At 42.1% G+C, this 22,190-nt stretch overlaps 1 protein-coding gene across 2 annotated transcripts in view; it reads right to left on the bottom strand.

The window, feature by feature from the left end:
• zfr2 (zinc finger RNA binding protein 2) overlaps positions 1-20,590 on the bottom strand; it is a 33,441-nt gene extending 12,851 nt beyond the window's left edge. For both annotated transcript variants that reach the window (XM_061824494.1, XM_061824495.1), the window contains exons 1-12: positions 20,465-20,590; positions 19,117-19,366; positions 16,729-16,819; positions 15,306-15,533; positions 10,528-10,844; positions 6,509-6,697; positions 6,076-6,304; positions 5,605-5,741; positions 5,401-5,520; positions 5,188-5,327; positions 3,162-3,288; positions 2,870-3,066 (exon numbers count right to left, since the gene is read on the bottom strand). In XM_061824494.1, the coding sequence (XP_061680478.1) occupies positions 2,870-3,066; positions 3,162-3,288; positions 5,188-5,327; positions 5,401-5,520; positions 5,605-5,741; positions 6,076-6,304; positions 6,509-6,697; positions 10,528-10,844; positions 15,306-15,533; positions 16,729-16,819; positions 19,117-19,366; positions 20,465-20,517 (2,078 nt within the window). In that variant the 5' untranslated portion in view covers positions 20,518-20,590. The remainder of the gene's footprint in view (positions 1-2,869; positions 3,067-3,161; positions 3,289-5,187; positions 5,328-5,400; positions 5,521-5,604; positions 5,742-6,075; positions 6,305-6,508; positions 6,698-10,527; positions 10,845-15,305; positions 15,534-16,728; positions 16,820-19,116; positions 19,367-20,464) is intronic.
• Positions 20,591-22,190: the final 1,600 nt, after the last annotated feature.

The raw sequence follows: 22,190 nt of genomic DNA, 5'->3' as shown, positions 1-22,190 counted from the left end.
CCTCTGCGAAGAGCAGAGATGCGATGCTGAGGCCACTAAACCGGACACCCTCTAAGCCTCGGCTGTGCCAAGAAATTCTGTCCATAAAATTTATGAATAAAATTGATGACAAAGAGCAGCCTTGGCGGATTCCAACTTTCACTGGAAATGAGTCAGACTTATTGCCGGCAATGCCGAACAAACTCTGACAGCGTTCATACAGGGACCGAACAGGTCATATCAGGGGATTCAGTACCCCATACTCCCTAACAACCACCCCACAGGACTCCCCAAGGGACACGGTCGAATGCCTTCTCTAAGTCCACAAAATACATGTAGACTGGTTGGGCGAACTCCCATGCACCCTCAAGGATCCTGCTGAGGGTTAGAGCTGGTCCACTGTCCACGGCCAGGACGAAAAACCACATTGCTCCTCCTGAATCCGAGAGTCGACTTCCCGACGGACCCTCCTCTCCAGTACCCCTGGAATAGACCTTACCAGGGAGGCTGAGGAATGCTATCCCTCTATAGTTGGAACACACCCTCCGGTCACCCTTCTTGAAAAGGGGACCACTACCCTAGTCTGCCAATCCAGAGGCACTGTCCCCGATGTCCAAGCGATGTTGCAGAGGCGTGCCAACCATGACAGCCCCACAACATCCAGAGCCTTTAGGAACTCCGGGCAAATCTCATCCATCCGGAAGCCTGCCGCCGAGGAGCTTTTTAACCACCTCAGTGACCTCAACCCCAGAGATAGAAGAGCACCCAGACTCAGCTTCCTCGTGCGAAGGCGTGTTGGTGGAATTGAGGAGGTCTTCGAAGTAGTCTCCCCAACGACTCACAACATCCCGAGTTGAGGTCAGCAGCACCCCATCCCCACTATACACAGTGTTGATGGTGCACTGCTTCCCCCTCCTGAGACGCCGGACAATGGACCAGAATTTCCTCGAAGCCGTCCTGAAGTCGTTCTCTATGGTCTCAACGAACTCCTTCCACGCCTGGGTTTTTGCCTCAGCGACCACCGAAGTTGCATTCCGCTTGACCAGCCTATACCTATCAGCTGCCTCGGTAGTCCCACAGGCCAGAAATGCCCGATAGGACAGGCACCGACCACCTTACGGCCACAGCTCCAGTCGGCCGTCTCAGCAATGGAGGCGCGGAACATCGTCCACTGGGATACAATGTCCCCCGCCTCCTCTGAGATGTGAGCAAAATTCTTTTGGAGGTTGGAGTTGAAATTCCTTCTGACAGGGGAATCTGCCAGCCGTGCCCAGCAGCCCCTCACAATACGTTTGAGCCTGCTATATCGGACTGGCATCTTCCCCCACCATCGGAGCCAACTCACCACCAGGTGGTGATCAGTTGACGCTCCGCCCCTCTTTTTAACTGAGTGCCCGAGACATGTGGTCACAAGTCCGATGACACAACCACAAAGTCGATCATCGAACTGAGACCTAGGGTGTCCTGGTGCCAAGTGGACATGTTATGCTTATGCTTGAACATTGTGTTTGTCATGGACAATCCGGGATGAGCACAGAACTCCAGTCACAGAACACCATTCAAGTTCTGATGGGGGGGGGGGGGTCCTTCCCAATCACACCCTTCCAGGTCTCACTGTCATTGCCTGCGTTGGCATTGAAGTCCCCCAGCAGAATGATGGAGTCGCCAGAGGGGGCGCTCTCCAGCACTCCCTCTAAGAACTCCAAAAGGGGTGGGTAATCTGCACTGCTGTTTGGTACATAAGCACAAACAACAGTCAGGACCCGTCACCCTACGTGCAGGCGGAGGGAGGCTACACTCTCATCCACCAGGGTAAACTCCAAGGTACGTGCCCCGAGCCAAGGGGGCAATAAGTATACCCACACCTGTTCGGCGTCTCTCACAGTGGGCAACTCCAGAGTGGAACAGAGTCCAACCCCTCTCAAGAGGAGTGGTGCCAGAGCCCAAGTGGTGCGTAGCGACGAGTTTGACTATATCTAGTCGGAACTTCTCGACCTCACGCACCAACTTGGGCTCCTTCCGTGCCAAAGAGGTGACATTCCATGTCCCTAGAGCTAGTTTCTGTAGCTGGAGATCGTACCGCCAAGGTCCCCACCTTTGGCCACCGCCCAGCTCACATTGCACCCGACCTCTATGGCCCTTTCACAGGTGGTGAGCCCATGGGAAGGGGGACCCATGTTACCCTTTCGGGTTGTGCCCGGCCGCGCCCCATGGGTGCAGGCAGTTGGAAAAAAGAATCTATGATCGACGGATTTCAAAGGCTGGACTGCTACGTGAAGAGGACAGCACGCAGTATTTTTCAGTACTGTTGTCTGTACTTTTGCCATATGACAAGCCAACAGACATGGCAAAGACTTTTGTGTGGAATATTTACTTACTGTTGCTTACCACATCACAAAGGCTTCTCTCATCTTCCATTCTTAAAAAAAAGTCAAGCACATACGTTGTTGCTGATATCTGATTGGATTGATGTGGGTATTGGCTAAAATTCAAAGCTGTCGGTATCAGTTTGGAAGCGAAAACGCAGGGTTCAGGACATCCCTCAACAGTATTGACATATGACAGTTTGAGGAACGGGGTCCAATTCACTTTTTTTGCGCCGCAGTTTAAAAATGTCATCATGAGAGAAGAAGGTACACTAACCTACTGCCATACTTACTATTTTTCACATGACTGTTTTATATCCATGGCCTAGAAGTATTTTTTCAAAACAATAGTTTGTGTAATTATTGATTTTATGTAACTACTATATTAGCTCGCGTCGGTTAATAGGGACCAAATTAAAAAAGATGAACAATTTGTTTTCATCATAACTGAAGAAACATAACTTGGTCGTGAGCAACAACATCTTTGTGGACCCCTTAACCTGAAATTGTACCTAAATGTGTACCTGTTTAGGTCTCCACTCTCAGGAGAAGCAGCAGTGATGTTCTTCTCAAACAGATTATCCGACACCATTTTCAGGGCTTGCTCAGAGTGGGAAACAATCCTCTGAACAGCCTGGAGCTCTAACTCCCCTGGGTAAATGGTGGCGTGTTTGGCCATTACAACGCGGTCATCAATTGAGTCTAGCGGACGCACGCAAGCCTTACACAAAAGGACAAAAACACATCAGTAAGTGAGAGGGAAGATATGTGAAAGGACCCAGAAGGAAGAAATAAAAACAGCTGAGCCAAACCTACCAGCAGAGGGGGCACAGGCCGACCCAGGCAGCTCATGAGAGGCGGGGGAGCCATCCTGTGTCTCTGTTCCCCCCAGTACATTTGCTCCTCTGCCATTCTCCACCAGTACATGTTGTCCTCATGTCGCCTGAACAAATGGGGAGGAATGTGAGGAAAAAGTCTTTCATTCATACAGATTTCCATCGCAAAATTCTCCAATCATTGACTCCTTAAGCAGGGCTGTGAAGTGAGGAAGAGAAAATCCGAGGAAAGTTAAGGGGGGGGGGCTATAGGGGCCCAGACACTAAGCAATTTAAGACGTAATATGGTATATTCTGAGCATTTCCTGCAAGAAAATAATTGGTCTCAATAAGAAAATATTTTACTAGTTTTGGTCTACATTTTGCCACATAAAATACCTCTTAAGTTTTCTCTTTTAAATTGTTAATCTTTTTCTTAATTGCATCTTAACTGTGTCTGACTTAAGTTAACTTACACCTTGCTCCTGTGGCCTCCTTGAAATATGTAATAAATGCACATGTATGTCATCTCTTAATCAAAAAGAAAGTAAGAAAAAAATTAAAATAATTTAAAGAAATGTTTATAAAAGAAAATTTCAATAGGCATTTCAAAATGGCTGTGAAAAATCATCCTCAATATTAAAGTGAGAAATACCTGTTGTCTTCCAAATAACACTTCTTGTATAATGTCCTGTTATCAGTGGGTTGTTCCAGGAAAATCCCACAATGTCTCTTGATAAAAGTGAAAAAAATAATGTCTCTGATCTATTATATTATTTACATTTATTCTTTACTTCTGGCTCTTTCAATTCCTCACTGCCAGCTATTTTTCTCAATTCAGCTTTCATTAATACTATCTGTGTATTAGTTACTAGTTCTATAGTATTTGCATCTCTCTTAGCTTACAATGTCTGTCAGAATCTTTTTTCATTTTCTTTTTTTTAAACACCATCTCCTTCATTTTTGCAAACTTGTTTTTTTTCATCTTTTCCTTGAGCTGGTCTGTGTGCGCTTTCCTAGCCCTCTTTGCGTCCCTCCAACATCTCGCTGCATCATATCTCAAGACAAATGTGATGTGTGTGACAATGAAGTGAACTATTCAGTGAAAAGACATCGAAAATTGTCCTTTTCCCCACATTATACATATTATAGTATAGATGTAGAATATACACAAAAATATATCCTAGAATTTCTACACCGTACAGCAAAACATGTTAAAAAAGTTGATCTGTAGTAATTACTATTAACATTTAAGTGACGTCGCATTGTACTGATACACTCGACCACATTGGTCACTATCTTAGATATAGATCTACTAATACTAATAGTATAATCAGTTGCCTTTAATATATATATATATATATATATATATTATATACACAGTCACTCACATTTGAAAAATGTACAGGTGTGGTCAGTCATGCTCGCAGATAAAGTTGCGGGTGTGATTAGGGATGGCCTTAAAATAACTTACTGGATTAATGTAACATAACTGTACATTAAAAACAAAAACATAACTAAAATAGAAAACTAAAATATAAAACTCAGAAATGATAATTTCCAAATTCAACTGATATAAGTAGAACATGATAAAAAAACGGTATTTCAAATTTTTATGAAATAAACGCGTAAATTAATGTCAAGACCATGCAAAATAAGCAACGTCTTGAGAGAATGTGAGGGGAGGGGCGTTACTCTTACTAGTGTTAGTGCCTCAACATGGCTACGCTCGTGAAAGCAAAACAAAGAACTCAAACGCATGTTCGTTCAATGTTGTCAACTAATATCCGGATTAATTTTAGGCAATTTTTCCTCAATTTTCCGGAGCTATTTTCATGAAAATTTAAAAATCTGGAATTCTGTGAAAATCCGGAGGACTTTCATCACTGCAACATGATACCGGGACATTTCACAGCCCTGCTTAAGACACACTGAGCATTTTATAGCAAGAGTACACCTAACAACAAGTGGCAGAGGGACATCATGATTAAAAACAATGGATATACATTTTTTAGCAGCATCCAGACCTCATCTCCATGTACCAGTGGTGCTTATCATCTTGCTGTCTCTTCAGCACCACATTATGCTTCTTCTGTTTGCTCTCTTGCAGCTTTCTGGCTCGGTTACTAGGTTTGATCTCCACTGAGAGCTCCGGGTTCACTTTCCTCTATATAAAGAACAAAAGGACGATAAGAAACATGGAAGAAATATATTAGAAAATGCAGCTGTAACTTATCGACCTTGTATTGGAGTCTGTGTCTTCTTCCTTTCAGGTGCATGTCTTTCGCATTTGGATCATTGAAGCTGCACTCACATAACTTACAGTGGAACCGAATTACTTTCCCGTCACCGTTACACACCTGAAAAACACTGTAGGTCATTTGCTGCACCAAATAAATAGCAACATTTTCCAAGCAAAGATTAAGTTGCTTTTCCCCGCTGACCTCCTCGACATAGTCATGCCCAATTGGCTGAATGTTCCCTGGGCTTTCGACTTGGTCACACTCCTCCTCTTGCGCTTGTGGCACGGTCGTCTCTACTTTCACTGCTTCTGTCCCAGTTTGCACTGCTGGCTTATTGGCTGAAAAAGCAGTTAAGAGGACAACAATGCAAAATTCACTTCAACAGTTTTCCTTGGAACCAAGATGCCACAAGATCCTGCAGAAAGGTCAAAAGCAAATGACAGGTGCAAACATTTGTGATCAGTGAATCTGCAAATGTGGGACCATGAATTTGAGGGGATTAATTGCCAAAGAACACAAAAAAGACAACAGCTTCAATTGTTTTAAGAAGAAATGTATATTCAAAATTAAGCTATTGTGTACAAAAGAATAGCTTGAGTTTCAACGGTATTTTACCACATGGATAATGGGAACATTCAGTCATAGTGAGTGAGAAATGGCTTCATAACTCACAAGTTATTTTGGACGGAACTAGTTTCTTGATGGTTGTGAGTGTTTTAGCTGCAAAGTTTATAGCTGGTTTGGGTGCAGTAGAAGTTGAAGTGGTCCCAACTGAAGCCATGTCGGTGGTGGAGGGCTGCTGTTTAGCAGCCGTTGACGTTTTCGCCACTGGTGCAGAATTCACCAACACAGGCTCAGTGGAGGGGATAGGTTTTCCTAGCTTAGTGTGCAGTTTCACCACCTTTACAAAATTACAATGAAAAACAGATAAAATTAGCTGGTCTGTATTCTCTCCTCAAATCCACGTACGGCATCTGGCTTGAGGGTATAGCAGCACAAACAGAAGATACTATGAATAAAACAACATTGAAGCATGTTGGTTGAATTTATGCTGATTTGAAATACCAACAACTACTCAAACAAAGAATTGCACAGCTGCGCTAACCTTCTGGTGTTTGGAACCACGGATGTGTGCGGCGTAGGCATCGACTCCAGTGCAGGACACATCACACAACTCGCATCGTAACTGGGTCTGTACACCTCTGGGCCCATTGCAGGTTCCCGTCTGACTGCTAGTCTTCAGAACAGCTTCCTTTTTCTTATGTTTCTGCCCTTGTAGATGCTCCCAATATGTCTGATTCAATAAGATAAAAAGCACACAATTATCGACAAAATTTTGAAAAATGCACAGTGAGTTCCTGTTGGGTGACACAGTATCCACCAACACTAGGTGAAAATCCAATATTTAAACTCACAAGTGTTGTTGTTTTTTATTTTTTTAATTCAAGCTACTGTAATATGTCGGAACATAAAACATTGTCAATTTCCAACTACCAGTAAAGTAGGCTCAAATGTCTGTATGAACTGGGAGCAATAGATTGAATACTGTGTACTTCTGTGTGCTCTCTGAACTGTCTCTACTGTGTGGACCCAAAGAGTGACACACGAAGCGAGGCAGTGATGTATTGTATGAGTCTGTTTCAGGTCCAGGACATCCAGAACCTCGTTAACTCGCATTCTAGCCGGTGGGTAGCGCCTCGAGTTCCACTATCGAAAAATGCCACGACAACTCAGTGAGATATGTTTTTTTTTTTTTTTTTAATCCATTCAAATTTGGCAGAACGGTTTAAAAAAAGTCTTCTTTGTGCTGTGTGAAACTTAGAACACATTTCCGTTTTCACTTTATAGGTACTTTAAGAAGGGGGCCTGGCGGGGTGGTGTGCAAAATTGGCTCAAGACATTGCAATTCTGTATGAGAGGTTCTAAGAAAGAGCACTGCTGGCAGCATGAGTATCTTCCTGTGTTCAGTTTTAACTGCTCTCCTTTCCCACATCCTTGGGCATTACAGAATGTCACTATTGAACACGGATTTCTGTGAAAGACAAGTTAAAAGGTTCCACAAAAAACATGCGACGATGCAAGCAAGAATATTTCAGGGCAACACTGTATATTGTAGAATGTTTAGAGACCCCTCAAAAAACTTAAATGTACTAAAATCAAACCTCAGACCCCTATCTCACTGGTAGAGAAGGGACCCAAGAGACCAAAATACTGCTCACACTAACACAAGGAATATGTCTGTCCTGTGTCCTATGTCCTGCCAATAGACAAGATGAAACCCAATTAATCTAGTTGCTAATATAGGCCAATATACTGTATATTATTTAAATATTCTATGTACATTACGTGTTTTCATGTTAACTTTTTTAAAAATATGGTGATGGAAGTTAATGTTGATTGGTTGCTTACAGAGAGGAAACATTGGTTTCCATGACTAGTTTATTAATGCAGAAACACTGGCTAAATAACTCATAATTCAGACAAAACTGTATAAACATTTAAGGTTTGGGCAATTAATCTCACTCGAGTCCTAAATGGCTACATGTTCCGAAGCAGCGCCCATCAGTGCTCAGCCCTCGGACACCTGCAGAGTCCTTTATGATGAGCAAACATCTTATTGACCATAAAATTCAAAATAGTTGTAAATGGGAGTGCGAATGGTTATTTATGTATGTGCCTTAGGATTGGCTGGCAACCAGTTCAGGGTGTACCCCACCTCCTGCCTGAATAGAGCTGGTCTAGGCTCCAGCACTCCTGCAATCCATATGAGGGTGAGCGACTCAGAAAACAGATAGATAGATGGATAAAATTGTTAATAGTGTGGTGATCGTTCGGATCAGGTTAAGGTGAGCATAAGTACAGAAGTCTTTGTAACTTTTTGTAAAGACTGATCAATGTTTTGTGACAAAGCTTTCTTTATTTAATGTAGTGATTGTATAGAGAGGAAAACGCTTTAACGTCATTGAAATTGAAAAATTGAAAAATTACTGGGGCGATAATTTTGATATTTTCAGAAGCTGAAGTGGACACTGATAGAGATGTTCACATACATTTTTGTGATCACTGATCACAGTTTTGTGGCACAAAGCCATGTTAACCTTTTTCTATACAGTGAACATATGGGGAGGAAAATGCTGATTACCCATGAATCCAAAACACTGGGGCAAATGTTCTAATATTTTCATGGACTGAAGTGGGCATCAGGACAGACATCCACATAAATTGAGTTGCTGACTGATTGCAGCTTTTTTACATTAAGCTACACTAAGCTTTTACTCTGTACTGAGGATATACAGTGCTGTGAAAATCTAGTTTCCCCCCTCCTATCTTTTTTTTTTCCATATCACACAAAAAGGTTTCAAGTCATTAAATTTCAATGTCATTCAGAGACAACCCAAGGAAATACAAAATGCTGTTTTCAAATGACAATTCCATTTATTAAGGCACTAAAAATCCAAATCTTTCTAAACCTCTAAAAAAGCAATTGCCCCCCTTGTTAAATCACAAAGACACTGTGATGAACCACAAATTTGGGAAAGGTGAGTTCAATTTTACAAGCTAAACCCAAACCTGATTACCACCATTCTTGTTGAATCAAGAAATCATTTGAATAGAATCTGTCAGAGAACATAAAGTAGACTACAAAATCTCAAGAACCAATGCATCATGCCACAATATAAAGACATGTAAGAAGAAATGAGGAAAAAAAGTGATTGAAATTCATCATTCTAGAAAAGGTTACAAAACCATTTACAAGGGTTTGGAGTTCCAGCAAACCACTGTCAGAGCCATTATCCACAAATAGAGAAAACTGGGAACAGTGGAAAACCTGCCCAGGAGTGTACGACCAACCAAATTTACTTCAAGAGTGCATCAACGACTCATCCAGGAGGTCACAAAAGAACCTCGGATAGCATCTAAAGACCGACAGGTCTCAGTTAAGATCATTGCTCATCACTCTAGCATAAGATAGACTGGCCAAAAATGGCATCCAAGGGAGAGTCCCAAGGCGAAAACCACAGCTGTAAGCAAATAATACAAAGGCTCGTCTAACATTTGCCCAAAAACATCTTGATGATCCTCAAGACTTTTAGAGAAATATTCTGTGGACTCACAAGTCAAAAACTGAAGTTTTTGGAAGGTTTGTACCTCATTGCATCTGCCGTAATAATGTCACAGCATTTGATAAAAAAGAACATTATGGCAACAGTAAAGCATGGTGGTGGCAGTGTGATGGTCTGGGGTTGCTTTTCTGCCTCAGGACTAGGACAACTTGCTATGGTTGGTGGAACAATGAATTAAGCAGTGTAGCAGAAAATCCTGAAGGGGAATGTCCGGCTGTCAGTTCGTCCCCTCAAACTCAAGGGCTTTTGGATCATGCAGTAGGACAATAATCCACAACACACCAGCAAGTCTATCTCTGAATAGTATTTATAGTGGAGTTGAAACAATTCTGCAAAGAGTGGGACAAAATTATTCCAGAGAGATGTGAAAGACTCATTACCAATTATCACTAACACTTCAGCTATTGCTGCCAAGGGTGGCACAACCCCTTATTAGGTTTATTACTTTTTCAGAGAGGGTCAGATTTTTTTTTTTGGGCCTTAATAAATTGAATTAGCATTTGAAAACTGTATTTTGTATTTCCTTGTGTTTTCTCTGAGTGATATTAAAACTGGTTTGATGATTTGAAACCTTGGGCGGCACGGTCACGCAACTGGTTAGTGTTGGCCTCACACTTATGAGGATTGGGGTTTAAATGTGTCCTGCGATTGGCTGGCAACCATTTCAGGGTGTACCCTACCTCCTGCCCGATGCTAGCTGGGAAAGGCTCCAGCATTCCCGGGACCCTTGAGAATAAGCGGCTCAGAAAATAGATGTATGAATTTGAAACCTTTGTGTGATAGATATCCCAAATAAGAATCATCAAGAAGAGGGCGAATACTTTTCACGGCACTCTAGTGTAAGTCTCTATGATTTTAGGACTCCCTAATGCCTTGGCTCATCTCCAGCATAGAGACATCTTGTGACCAGTGGAGATTCAGATCTGCATCAGGTCACCAACTAGTCTCCAAGCCAGTGAGACGGGGATCTTAACGAATATGTGACATTTAATCAGCTCACCTGAGGGCCTGCACAGCTTATCCTACAAATGTCACAGTAATGAAGCTGGGGCTGCTTGGCAGACCCTTTAGACTTCTCCAGCTTGTTCTGGTGAAATGCAGGCTTTTTGTGGCTGCTTCCCACTGAGCTCGTCACCATGTTGTTGCCTGAATTGCTCCAGGAAGCACAAGTCAGTTGCTTGGAAGGCTGCGGTTGTTGTGGCTGATGGGATGGGGGATGTTGCCTTTGGTGTTGCAATGTCTGTTGGGCTGACTGGTAATAGGAGGGGGCGGATGTAGAGGTGTAGCCAGTTGAATCATAGTTAGAATAGCTGTGGCCTGAGGGCAAAACAAGAAGCACAACAATGAATTTTAACAGCCATTAAAATGAAATTTTACTTTACTAAAAGTTCAAATATGGAGAAAGTCTGACAAAGAAAACACTCGCTTTCAGAGAATTGTCAATCACATTCACACTTGACGACATTCGTACCTCTGCTTACAAAATTAATCCGTTCCTGAAGTCGTTTCGTAACCTGACTTTTTCGTAAGTAGAAGTGCATTTTACATGTAAATGGCGTAATTCGTTCCAAGCCCCCTAACCACCCCACTGCCAAAAATAAACATATGTGCATAATGTCAACAATAATAAAATAATGTATGTTCATTTACCATTAGTGTTGTGTGACTATGTGAAGGGAAGGGTGAGTGACAAGCCAAAGGTATCGTGGGGAACGGAGGAGGAGGCAAACTTTGACAACCGAGAGAAAACATACATACGACGGTACGCATGCTCAAAACTTAATTTCACCAAAGTTCCTTGGGGCACATGATGAAGAAAGATGAATAATCTCCAAAAAGCACAAATGGAAAAAGTCGTACTTTTCCAATGGGCGTTAGCATGTGACAGCGCCAGCGTGTTTCGGTGACATGTGAGTGTCCAAGAGAGCAGATCTATCATGCCACACAAACCAAGATACAGGAAGTACTTCAAGGGTAAATACTGATATCTCTCCTACCTAATAGGAGGCCAGAAAGATGCTACATGATAGCCAAGAGGAGAGGACCTCTATCACGCTACACAAAATAAAAATACAGGAAGTGCATCAAAGGTAAAGATTGACATCCATCCTTGCCAATGGTATGCCAGGACAAAGCTCCGGCATTAGCCAATGGGAGAGTAACTCTATCGGGCCACATATACGAAGATACAGGATGTATAAGTTCAGTGGAATTTGGGGAATCCAGCGCCTATTTTTCCTTTTGTATCTTGAATTTCCTTCGTAACTTGAGGCAATATTTTTCCGAGGCATTACATAACCTGAATTTTTCGTTACGAGAGGCATTCATAAGTACAGGTACCACTGTACCTCTAAACTTACCTGACTCATAACTGAGAAAACTGCATTTACTGTATCTATTTTCATCAAATTTGAAGGCAATTTTTGGACAGGTCTTGTAATAAATCTCATGAGATCGGACAGGAGTACCTCATGTCAGGTACGACTGCTAATAGTCTGCTAGTATTAATGTGTGCTTATTGTTATTTATGGCCATGTGTAATTTTAAAACCATAACCTAGCTGCGTGTTAGAAACGGCAATTATAAATCAATAATCTTTCGTAGGATTCAATTGATCATGTGGAATTTACAGAAAATATGTCGTCTGTACAAAGAACACGTAAGTTATTTGTAGTCCGTGCACAACAAAAATACGTTGTGGGGAACGTGATTAAAATGTTTAACCACACATTTGATTGGGCACCTGAAAAATGTGCACAAGGAGGAGCATGCTGCGTTCAAGCAACACAGTGTGTGTGGGCTTGGGGGGAGTAAAAGTCAAACGGGGTGGAACGGTGGCGCAGCTGTATACAGTGTGAAAGATTGACACAAAGGTAACTCCTCCACACAACATTACTTGATAACGCACAAGCATACTAAAAAATATAATAAGAGCCGCAATGAACGCACCAATTTTTCCATTTTATAATTGGCAACGGTCAAACTTTGAGGCAATACTAAATTTAGCCATTTTAACAATTTTGTGTCACCCATCTGTCTGGGATGTCTGCTTCCATTTGGAGCTCATATGGCCACATTTCCCAGGTGAAGTTTGTCATAGTACAAGCCCTGGAATTTGCCCCAAAAGACTGACTTTCAGTGAAATTTTGGGCATAGGTCCTTGAAATGTTTTCATGTGTCCTGTTATGATCTACATTCTGACCAAATCTCGTAATTATCAATGAAACTGGTGTCAGAGACTGTTTTGTTGTTGTTGTGCAACTGACTGTGTTTTAGATGTGTCGTCTTTGGAAGGCCTTAAATACATGGATTTCACCAGGACACACAAAATTGCAATTGCATTGTGAGATACGTTGAAACGCTCAAAAAGAATAAAATCATAAGAATACCAAAATACTAGGCCTGTAACAGTAATTTGTGTAATTGTTTCCATTTTCAACTGGTTATGATTTTTTTTTTAAAGAAGTGACAGAATGCAGTAAAAGTGTACTAGTCCCCATTTTTAAGAACAAAAACCACAACTGTGGAAACTCCAGGGAAATAAAGATGATGAGCCACACAATGAAGTTATGGGAAAGAATAGTGGAAGCTAGACTCAGGACAGAAGTAAGTATCTGCGAGCAACAGTATGGTTTCATGCCTAGAAAGAGTACCACAGATGCATTATTTGCTTTGAGGATGCTCGTGGAAATAAATATGGCAAATATGGTGAAAACAACCCGAGCAGAAGGAAACATTCACAAACTGGGTTCTGACTGCAGAAAAAGCACGTCTTTCTTGTCTGATGTAATGCATGAAGCCGATTAGAACATTTCAAACAATTTTGTCTTTGTTGTAATGGATCAGTTGATAAATGGAACTGAACTGAATTGAATAAAACTCTCACTGAAACAGTGCACAGCCAAGTGTAAAACGGCTGGGATGATAATCAGTACATCCAAATCTGAAACGGAAAAGGGTGGTGTGCCCTCTACAGGTGGAGAATGAGATACTGCCCCAAGTTAAGGAGTTCAGGTATCTTAGGGTCTTGTTCACGAGTGAGGGAAGAATGAAGCGGGAGATTGACACGCGCATCAGAGCAGCATCTCCAGTGATGCAGACTTTGTATCGGTCCGGTGTGGTAAAGAAGTTAAAAGGCGACGCTCTCTATTTACCAGTCGATCTACGTTCCTACTATGAACTATGGTTATGAGCTGTGGGTCATGACTGAAAGAACAAGAGCCCAGATAGAAGCGGTCAAAATGAGTTTCTCCTGCAGGGTGTCTCAGCAGTTGAGAAGCTCTGTCATCCAAGAGGGGCTCTGTGTAGAGTCGCTGCTCCTCCGCATTGAGAGAAGCCAGATGATTGGCTGGGGCATCTGATTGGGATGACTTCCGGACGCCTCCCTGGCATCCCAGTGAAAGGATACCTCGAGAAACGACCCTGGACATGCTCAGCTGGCCTGGGAAAACCATCGGGTTCCCCCCGGAAGAGCTGGATAAAGTGGCTGGGGAGTGGGAAATCTCGGCGTACCTGTTAAAGCTACTGCCCCCACAACCCAACCCGGATAAGCTGTAGAAGATCAATTAATGAAAGAGTGAATATAACGGATCGTCACCCTGAATGATTGTGGATGCTAAAGAGCTAACATATCTTAAGTCATACTTTGTTTTGTGCTATATTAAAAAAAAAAAAAAACTAAAAAAAATATATTTTTTTATTTTTGATTGACAATTAAAAATGAAGAAAACATCACTCATGAATGAAGGCCTTAACCTTGCCTGTTGAAGTGCCACTGACATCCCTATATACATTGTAAAATACATAGTTATGAAAATTACATATAATATTATTGACTTCAATGTCTATACGAAAAAATAAGTATGAGCAGAGAGCGTTTCACTCATGCGCAAAGTTGCGGAAGACTCACTCGAGATCCAAGTGGTAGCCAAATTGCCTTCTCCGTCATTTACAGCTGTCACACTAGGACAGCCACTATTGAGAAGCTGCTGTGCCACCTGCTATGGAAGACGGACAACAGAGATTTTCAGATTTTTCCGATGCCCTTTGTGACATGGAAGCTCTTTTTGAAGAACAGAACATCTCACAATCGATTGAAGTGACCGCGGCAATATTACCCTATCGTTTCGTTTAGATGATACTGTATGTGGATCACTTCTAACTAAGACTCCCCGAAAGTATGCAGCGTATTCAGCCGCAAGCGACGACAACGCCGTAAAGTGGCCTGGCCGGCCACGATGAGCCACCGCAGCCCAGCTGCGAGCGATGTCGTTGCTCGCTGAAAGGATAAAGTCATCCCTCACAAACATTTTTTTTTCTTTTTTTAAATAGCTCTATACACACCTAACTGTCATTAATAACCCACAAATCTCGCATCCTTTGCACCTGTGTAATTCATTTTTCATGACGAACCGGGTCTTTTGGAAAAGTGTGAAGAGTGAATCCATCCTCCCGAGTGAGCAATATCCAGCAATACAATGAGCCAGCATTTTGGCTAATACGAAGGAACAAAGAGCTATCTTCCCGCAGGTAAAACTGGTGTAAACACATGAACACCCCGATTGGGCATCTGCAAATAATGTCACTTCCTCCTTCTTCTTCAAAACAAATTCCGCAAGAGGATTTTTATTATGGGAATTACAAAAAATCATGTACGTCAAAATCATGTGTGGTAAAAAAAAAAATGGATGGGTCCATTCCAGCTGCCTTTTTTCAAATTAAAAACATACTAAAAATCGTGCTTTTGCTTTCAGTTGTGCTTTAAGCGTCATTTTTTACCTGAGAAAGTGGTGGCCGACGCACTAGAGCTGAAGGTGGAGGGGAGGGTGTAGGACGAAATGGACATTTGTGGCTGCTGTGTACTGCTGGATACTGGGTAGATGTTGTAGCTGGTGGACACTGAACTGCTTGGGGTCAGCGGGTTCAGCGTTGTGACCTGCCTCTGGATAGGAGGTGGGTGGCTGTACACAGTAGTGGGAGCCGGAGTGTAACCAGCCTTCATGCTGACTGAAAGAGCAAAGGGGGCAGTGAGAAGGAAAATAGAATACCGTATATGTGAGACAGATCATCCGGGACTTCTTATCGAGAGTTTTTGACAGTGTGAGCATTTAATTGGTAATGTGAACACTGTGTCTCATGTGACCCAAAAAAATAAAGTCAAGTGATATTAACCCATGTTAACAAACATGTTCTTTAACAACACAAAAAATACCAATCCATCTATTTTCTGAGCCACTTATCCTGACAAGGGTCGTGGGAGTGCTGCAGCCTATCCCTACTGTCAAAGGGGAGGAGGCATGGTACACCCTGAACTGGCTGCCAGCCAATTGCAGGGCACATGGAGACAGACAACAGTCCCACTCACAATCATACCTAAGGGCTATTTAGAGTCTCCAATGAATGCATGTTTTTGGGATGTGGGAGGAAACCGGTGTGCTCGGAGAAAACCCAAGAAGGCACGGAGAGAACATGCAAACTCTAAACTGGGTGTGGATTTGAACCCCGGTCCTCAGAACTGTGAGGCCAATGCTCTACAGCTGCTCTACAGTGCCGCCCACTCAGTCAGAAGCAGAGCAAAATGATAGAAACGTTTCATTCATTTGATGCAGCACGGTGGGGAAGCAGTAGAGCATTAACCTCACAGTTCTGAGGACTGGGATTCAAATTGCGGCCGCTCCTGTGTCAGGTTTGCATGTTTTCCTGAGTCTGCGTAGGTCTTCTCCAAGCATTCGTTTCTGCCCACATCCCAAAAACATGCATTCATTGGGGACTCTAAATTGCCCCTAGGTGTGAATGCGAGTGCGACTGTCGTCTGTGTCCACGTGCCCTGCGGTTGGCTGACAACCAGTTCAGGGTGTACCCTGCCTCTTCCCTGATGAGAGCTAGGATTAGCTCAAGCACTCCCACGGTAAAAGTGAGGATAAGCAGCTCAGAAAATGGATGGATGGGTGGATGGATATTTATAATATGTAAAACTTTGCGATTCCACAAGCTAAACTACCGCCAAACAAATGATACTGTAAATGAATCTGTACTAGACATGCTTCAACATTTTCTTTTGAGAACAAATTATTAGAAATGTAAAAAAGTCATAAAAATTAACATATACATCCATAGACACACAAAATGTTTCTTTTTGCGCCTATCACTCACCCCTATAGAAAATGCTAAATAAGTGCATTAAAGTGCGTAAATGTCTCACCTGTCTGGTAGTAATTGTCAGTGGTACTCCTCTGAGCTGGAGCAATACTTGTCTGGTAATACGGTTTATTGTCATAGCTGTAGTTGTCCTGCTACAAATAGCATATGAATATTAGTGCAACATACAGTGCCTTATTCACGTATTGGGCCCCTTTGAAATTTTCAACCTTTCGCCACATTTCAGGCTTCAAACAAATATAAAAATGATCATTTTTGTCAAGAATCAACAACAAGTGGGACGCAATCTTGAAGTGGACCAACATTTATTGTATATTTTATACTTTTTTAACAAATAAAAAAACTGAAAAGTGGGGGGGTGCAATATTATTCAGCTCCTTTACTTTCATTCCACCAAACTCACTCCAGATCCAATGTTGACTGATGATGATAAATAGAATCCACTTGTGTGTAATCAAGTCTCTGTATGAATGCACCTGCTCAGTGATAGTCTCAGGGTTCTGTTTAAAGTGCAGAGAGCATCATGAAGACCAAGGAACACATCAGGCAGGTCCGATATACTCTTGTGGAGAAGTTTAAAGCCCGATTTGGATACAAAAATATTTCCCAAGCTTCAAACATCTCATGGAGCACTGTGCAAGAAATCATATTGAAATGGAAGGAGTATAAGACCACTGCAAATCTACCAAGACCAAGGAGAAGCCTGATCAGAGATGCAGCCAAGAGGCCCATGATCACTCTGGATGAACTGCAGAGATCTACAGCTAAGGTGGGAGAGTCTGTCCATAGGACAACAATCAGTTGGACACTACACAAATCTGGCCTTTATGGAAGAGTGGCAAGAAGAAACCCATTTCTCAAAGATATCCATAAAAAGTCTCATTTAAAGTTTGCCACAAACCACCCGGGAGACACACCAAACATGTCGAAGAAGGTATTCTGGTCAGATGAAACCAAAATCGAACTTTCTGGCCATAATGCAAAATCATATGTTTGGCGTAAAGCAACGCAGCTCATCACCCAGAACACCATCCCCACTGTCATGCATGGTGGTGGCAGCCTGATGGTTTGGGTCTGCTTATCTTCAGCAGGGACAGGGAAGATGGATCAAATTGATGGGAAGATGAATGGAGCCAAATACAAGACCATTCTGGAAGAAAACCTGTTGGGAGTCTGCAAAAGACCTGAGACTGGGACGGAGATTTATCTTCCAACAGGACAATGATCCAAAACATGAAGGCAAATCTACAATGGAATAGTTCACAGATAAACATATTTAGGTGTTAGAATGGCCAAGTCAAAGTCCAGGCCTGAATCCAATCAAGAACCTCTGGGCAGAGCCGAAGACTGCTGTTCAGAAATGCTCTCCGTCCAACCTCACTGAACTCGAGCTGTTTTGCAAGGAAGAATGGGCAAGAATTTCAGTCTCTTGATGTGCAAAACTGATCGAGACATACCCCAAGCGACTTGCAGCTGTAATTGCAGCAAAAGGTGGCGCTACAAAGTATTAATTCAAGGGGACCGAATAATATTGCACGCCCCACTTTTTAGGTTAATGAATTTCGTTCCACTTCACAATTGTGTCCCACTTGTTGTTGAATCTTGACAACAACAAAAATAATTTTATATCTTTATGTTTGAAGCCTGAAATGTGGCAAAAGATTGAAAAGTTCAAAAGGGCCAAATACTTTCACAAGGCACTGTATTTAAACCATATGGCTTTTGTATAACTTTTCTATGGTCAAATTGAAGTAGAGGGTGTTCCCCAAAAAAATTCTCTTTTTTTTCTGAAAAAAATCTTTTGATTGCAATATGACCATCTGAGTAACTACAGATACTACGGAAATGAAATAAAACGTGATTCATAATGAAGATATATTAAGATACACAAAATTCCAACCAAATATTCAAACAGAAATAGTTGAAAACAGATACCACAATGCTTCAAAAATGTGCAATATGCATGCCACCTCAGCCCTTGTCTGAAGTCAGCTGCGATGGCCCGTGACCCTGAGGTTAAACAGAATTGAAAATGCCTGGGTGGATGACCAAATCTTACTTCCAGAAGGTATATTGCACATTTCTTTTTGACCGTGTTAGAGCATATTGCGACACAGCGTCTTTTCATTGCTCGTGAGTAGTATTGTAGTTTTTTCATTTTGTAGTCCAACAAAATGATTTGGAATACCCTGTACTTCTCTAGGTATAAACAGGAAAGATCAGTTTCATAATAGTAGAGGTACTACAGATTTACATTTGCTTTATAGTTCAAAATTAAGACTTTGAAGTCCTCCATACTAATCAAAATAAAGTATACTTGTGAATCTTGTTGCTAGGATTAAAGTTCAATTCATGAGAGTTTAAGTTATCTGTTATGTATAAGAAAGGCACAAAGCGATGCTGGAAACAGCACTGACAAATATCAGCTCACCGAGTACACTTGATACGTTTGTGGTGTGGTGGTGGGCTGTGGTAGTGCAGGAGGGCCTGGTGGTCGGTAGGTGTAGTCTGGAGGGGGCTGGTGGCTCTGATAGCTGCCATAAGGAGCGCTGACGACAGGCTGGGCTGCCTGCACTGTGCCCGCAGAGTAGGAGGCTGTCACGGCATGAGGCACAGCGGGAGCCTGCTGGACGTTGTAGGTGGCCATCGAAGAATGAGAGTAGGCCGGTGGAGGATGAGTACTAAGAAAAACAGACGGGTTAGAACATTTAGTGGGAGCAACCTGACATAAACTTTTTCAATCATTATTTGTCTCTCTTTCCATTTTTTACAGCACTCATCCTCATTAGGTGTACAGGAGAGCTCAAGCCATTTTCAGATGACTTCAGAGGGTTTCAACCAGGAATGGTTACGAGTCAATCACGAGGCACAAATAAACAATCATTCGCACTCATGATCACACCAAAGGACAATTTTTGGGGGGAGGAAGCCAGATTACCTGGAGAAAACTCACGCACGTAAGTTTTCAACAGTTAACTCATTCAACCTATGGCAGTAGAAAATAAAGCTAAAATCATCATTCAAGTCATTTACAATGGTTTTACAACCTTATTCAAATGGCATGCCAACGTTGCTTTACTCGTGGTGCTGTCAGAGAATATTATGAAAGGCCTTTGCCACCCAGCAGTAATGCAACGCAAAGGCCAAAAAGTATTTTAGAAAATGAATTCCATTGAATGCTCATACCCAAAAGGGCTGTGAGAGGACAGGCAATCTAAGTGTACACTTAAAAGGGGAAGCCATGTTATTCGTGTTTACTACGCTTTAATAACAGGCACATTAATCAGGAAAGAGCTCATGAGTCGTGCTCATCAGCTATGGGACATGACATGATTTACTGAGCCGCACAGACCTCGTTTATCACTTTTCATCAGCACTTCGTCAAACACCAAGAACATACGCCCACTGCATCATTGTTATGTGTTTAACTGCGGGTGAAGTCGTGTCACATCCTGATTTTGGCACAACTTCACAAGCCATTTTATCATCTGTCAACACAAGACTTTACCAGCTTCGACCCTTTATACTTTACACACGTTTATTTTTGATTGTTTTTTTTTTCTAACGTGAGTTTTAATCAAGTCAGCATGCACCTGATTGATGGAAAGCAGGCGGGCAACGTGAACCCGGCTAGCTAACGTATCTTACTTTAGCGGCTAAAGATAGCTTGTGTCAGCAGAGCGGCCTGTGGAATCTTCAACAAACAAAACGCGACACGATGACAACTTGTTATAATCAATCAAATTGAGGCTGACAAAACCCTACATCATATGAATTACCTGTACTGGGGACCGGTAGCATGCGTGAAGCCAAAATAATTGCTTGCTGCCATCTTGGCTTCTCCGGTACAGGATAGTGGTGCTAGTTATCAGAGAGTCAATAAAAGCAAGAAAACAAGATGATTCCCCCCTTTGACCGCAGGCAATGGAACATAAGAATGGCAAGATATTGTTTGTGCATGCTAATTATACGAACATATCTCAAATAATAGGGACTGAATAGTCTACACTTCAAGGTAAAATTTCAGTTTACCCGTGTGACAATGCATTGTAAAAAGTACTATTAAGAAATATTCCCAGAAATATCACCGTTGGAGGATTAACCGGAAGTAGTTTGAAATAACTATCTTGTTTTCGATGCAAAGCTCTCCTGCAGTCTAAAGTCCGTTCATCCGTCCATCCATCCATTTTCTTAGCCGCTTATCCTCACAAGGGTCGCAGGAGTACTGGAGCCTATTCCAGAAGTCAATGAGCAAGAGGCAGGGTACACCCTGAACTGGTTGCCAGCCAATCGCAGGGCACATAGGGACAAACAGCCGCACTCAAAATCACACTTACAAATTTAGAGTGTCCAATTCATGTTGCATGTTTTTGTGATGTGGGAGGAAACCGGAGTGCCCGGAGGAAACCCACGCAGGCACGGGGAGAACATGCAAACTTAATACAATGAGAGCTCGGATTGAAGCTGGGGATTGAGTCCTCAGAACTGTGAGGCCAACGCTTTCGGCCCAAAGTCACCGAGAGCCTTTAATCATTTTAACCAAATAGCCATTGTTTTTTCTGATTGTATTCATTTTTACAATAATTACCATGGCTTGTAAGGGCAAAACAAAAGACGAAACACAACAACAAAAGATGAAACACAACAACAAAACACAAAAACACTTTAACATTTCCCGAAACACAAAAACAAAACAGGAAACAAAAACTGAACAGGAAACACAACACCAAAACAGAAATCACTCCAATTTTTCACAAAAACACAAAACACGAAAGTCAAAACATAAACCACGAACAGACAACCGGAAATGGAGGTGCCTATTTTTTACTACCAGACACCGGGAAAGGGTTCTTGTTCAAAAATCCTCGGAAATCCCTCGACTTTTCTTGTTTGTTCTGCATCATTCCAACACTAAAGACCTACTACACCCTCGACGATTAAGATCCCTTACCAAATTCATCACACTATCCCTTTTAACCTCCAAATTGTACTTTTGTCTAAGTACTTGCCACATCATTCGGTAGTCAAACAGCCATCCAGGTCCACAAAGTTCCAATTGAATGGCCCGAATTATGATGTTATAATTCTTTTTGCGATAGAAACAGGCTTCGTTCAATTTGCTCTTCAAAGACCTCAAACTAATCTGTATACCATGTAAGCATAGCATCATGTCCACAATTACAGCATAAGAGGGGCCTGTTTCGTCTTTTGTTGTTGTGTTTCTGTCTTTTGTTTTTGTGTTTGCACCAGTAATGGAGAATAAAAACTGGACTGCGCACAAGCCCCTTTCACGCCGTCAACTCCCGGTCAGGGCAAAACATTGCTTTAAGTACTATTTCAAGTGAAAGTTGACGTCCTTTGACATCCTTCCAATTGTACATTGTGAAACATAATAACATTGAATTTAATTGGAATACATTAAGTTTAGCTTTTTTTGTTGCGCTGTTGGCTGTGAAAACCGTGCAGAGTGCGCAGTCCAGTTTTTATTCTACGTCACTGGTTTGC

This window comes from Syngnathoides biaculeatus, chromosome 7 (genome assembly GCF_019802595.1).
Source record: "Syngnathoides biaculeatus isolate LvHL_M chromosome 7, ASM1980259v1, whole genome shotgun sequence".
Lineage (NCBI taxonomy): Eukaryota > Metazoa > Chordata > Actinopteri > Syngnathiformes > Syngnathidae > Syngnathoides > Syngnathoides biaculeatus.
Note: the sequence above shows the minus strand (reverse complement) of the source record. Positions and strands in the feature narration are given on the sequence as shown.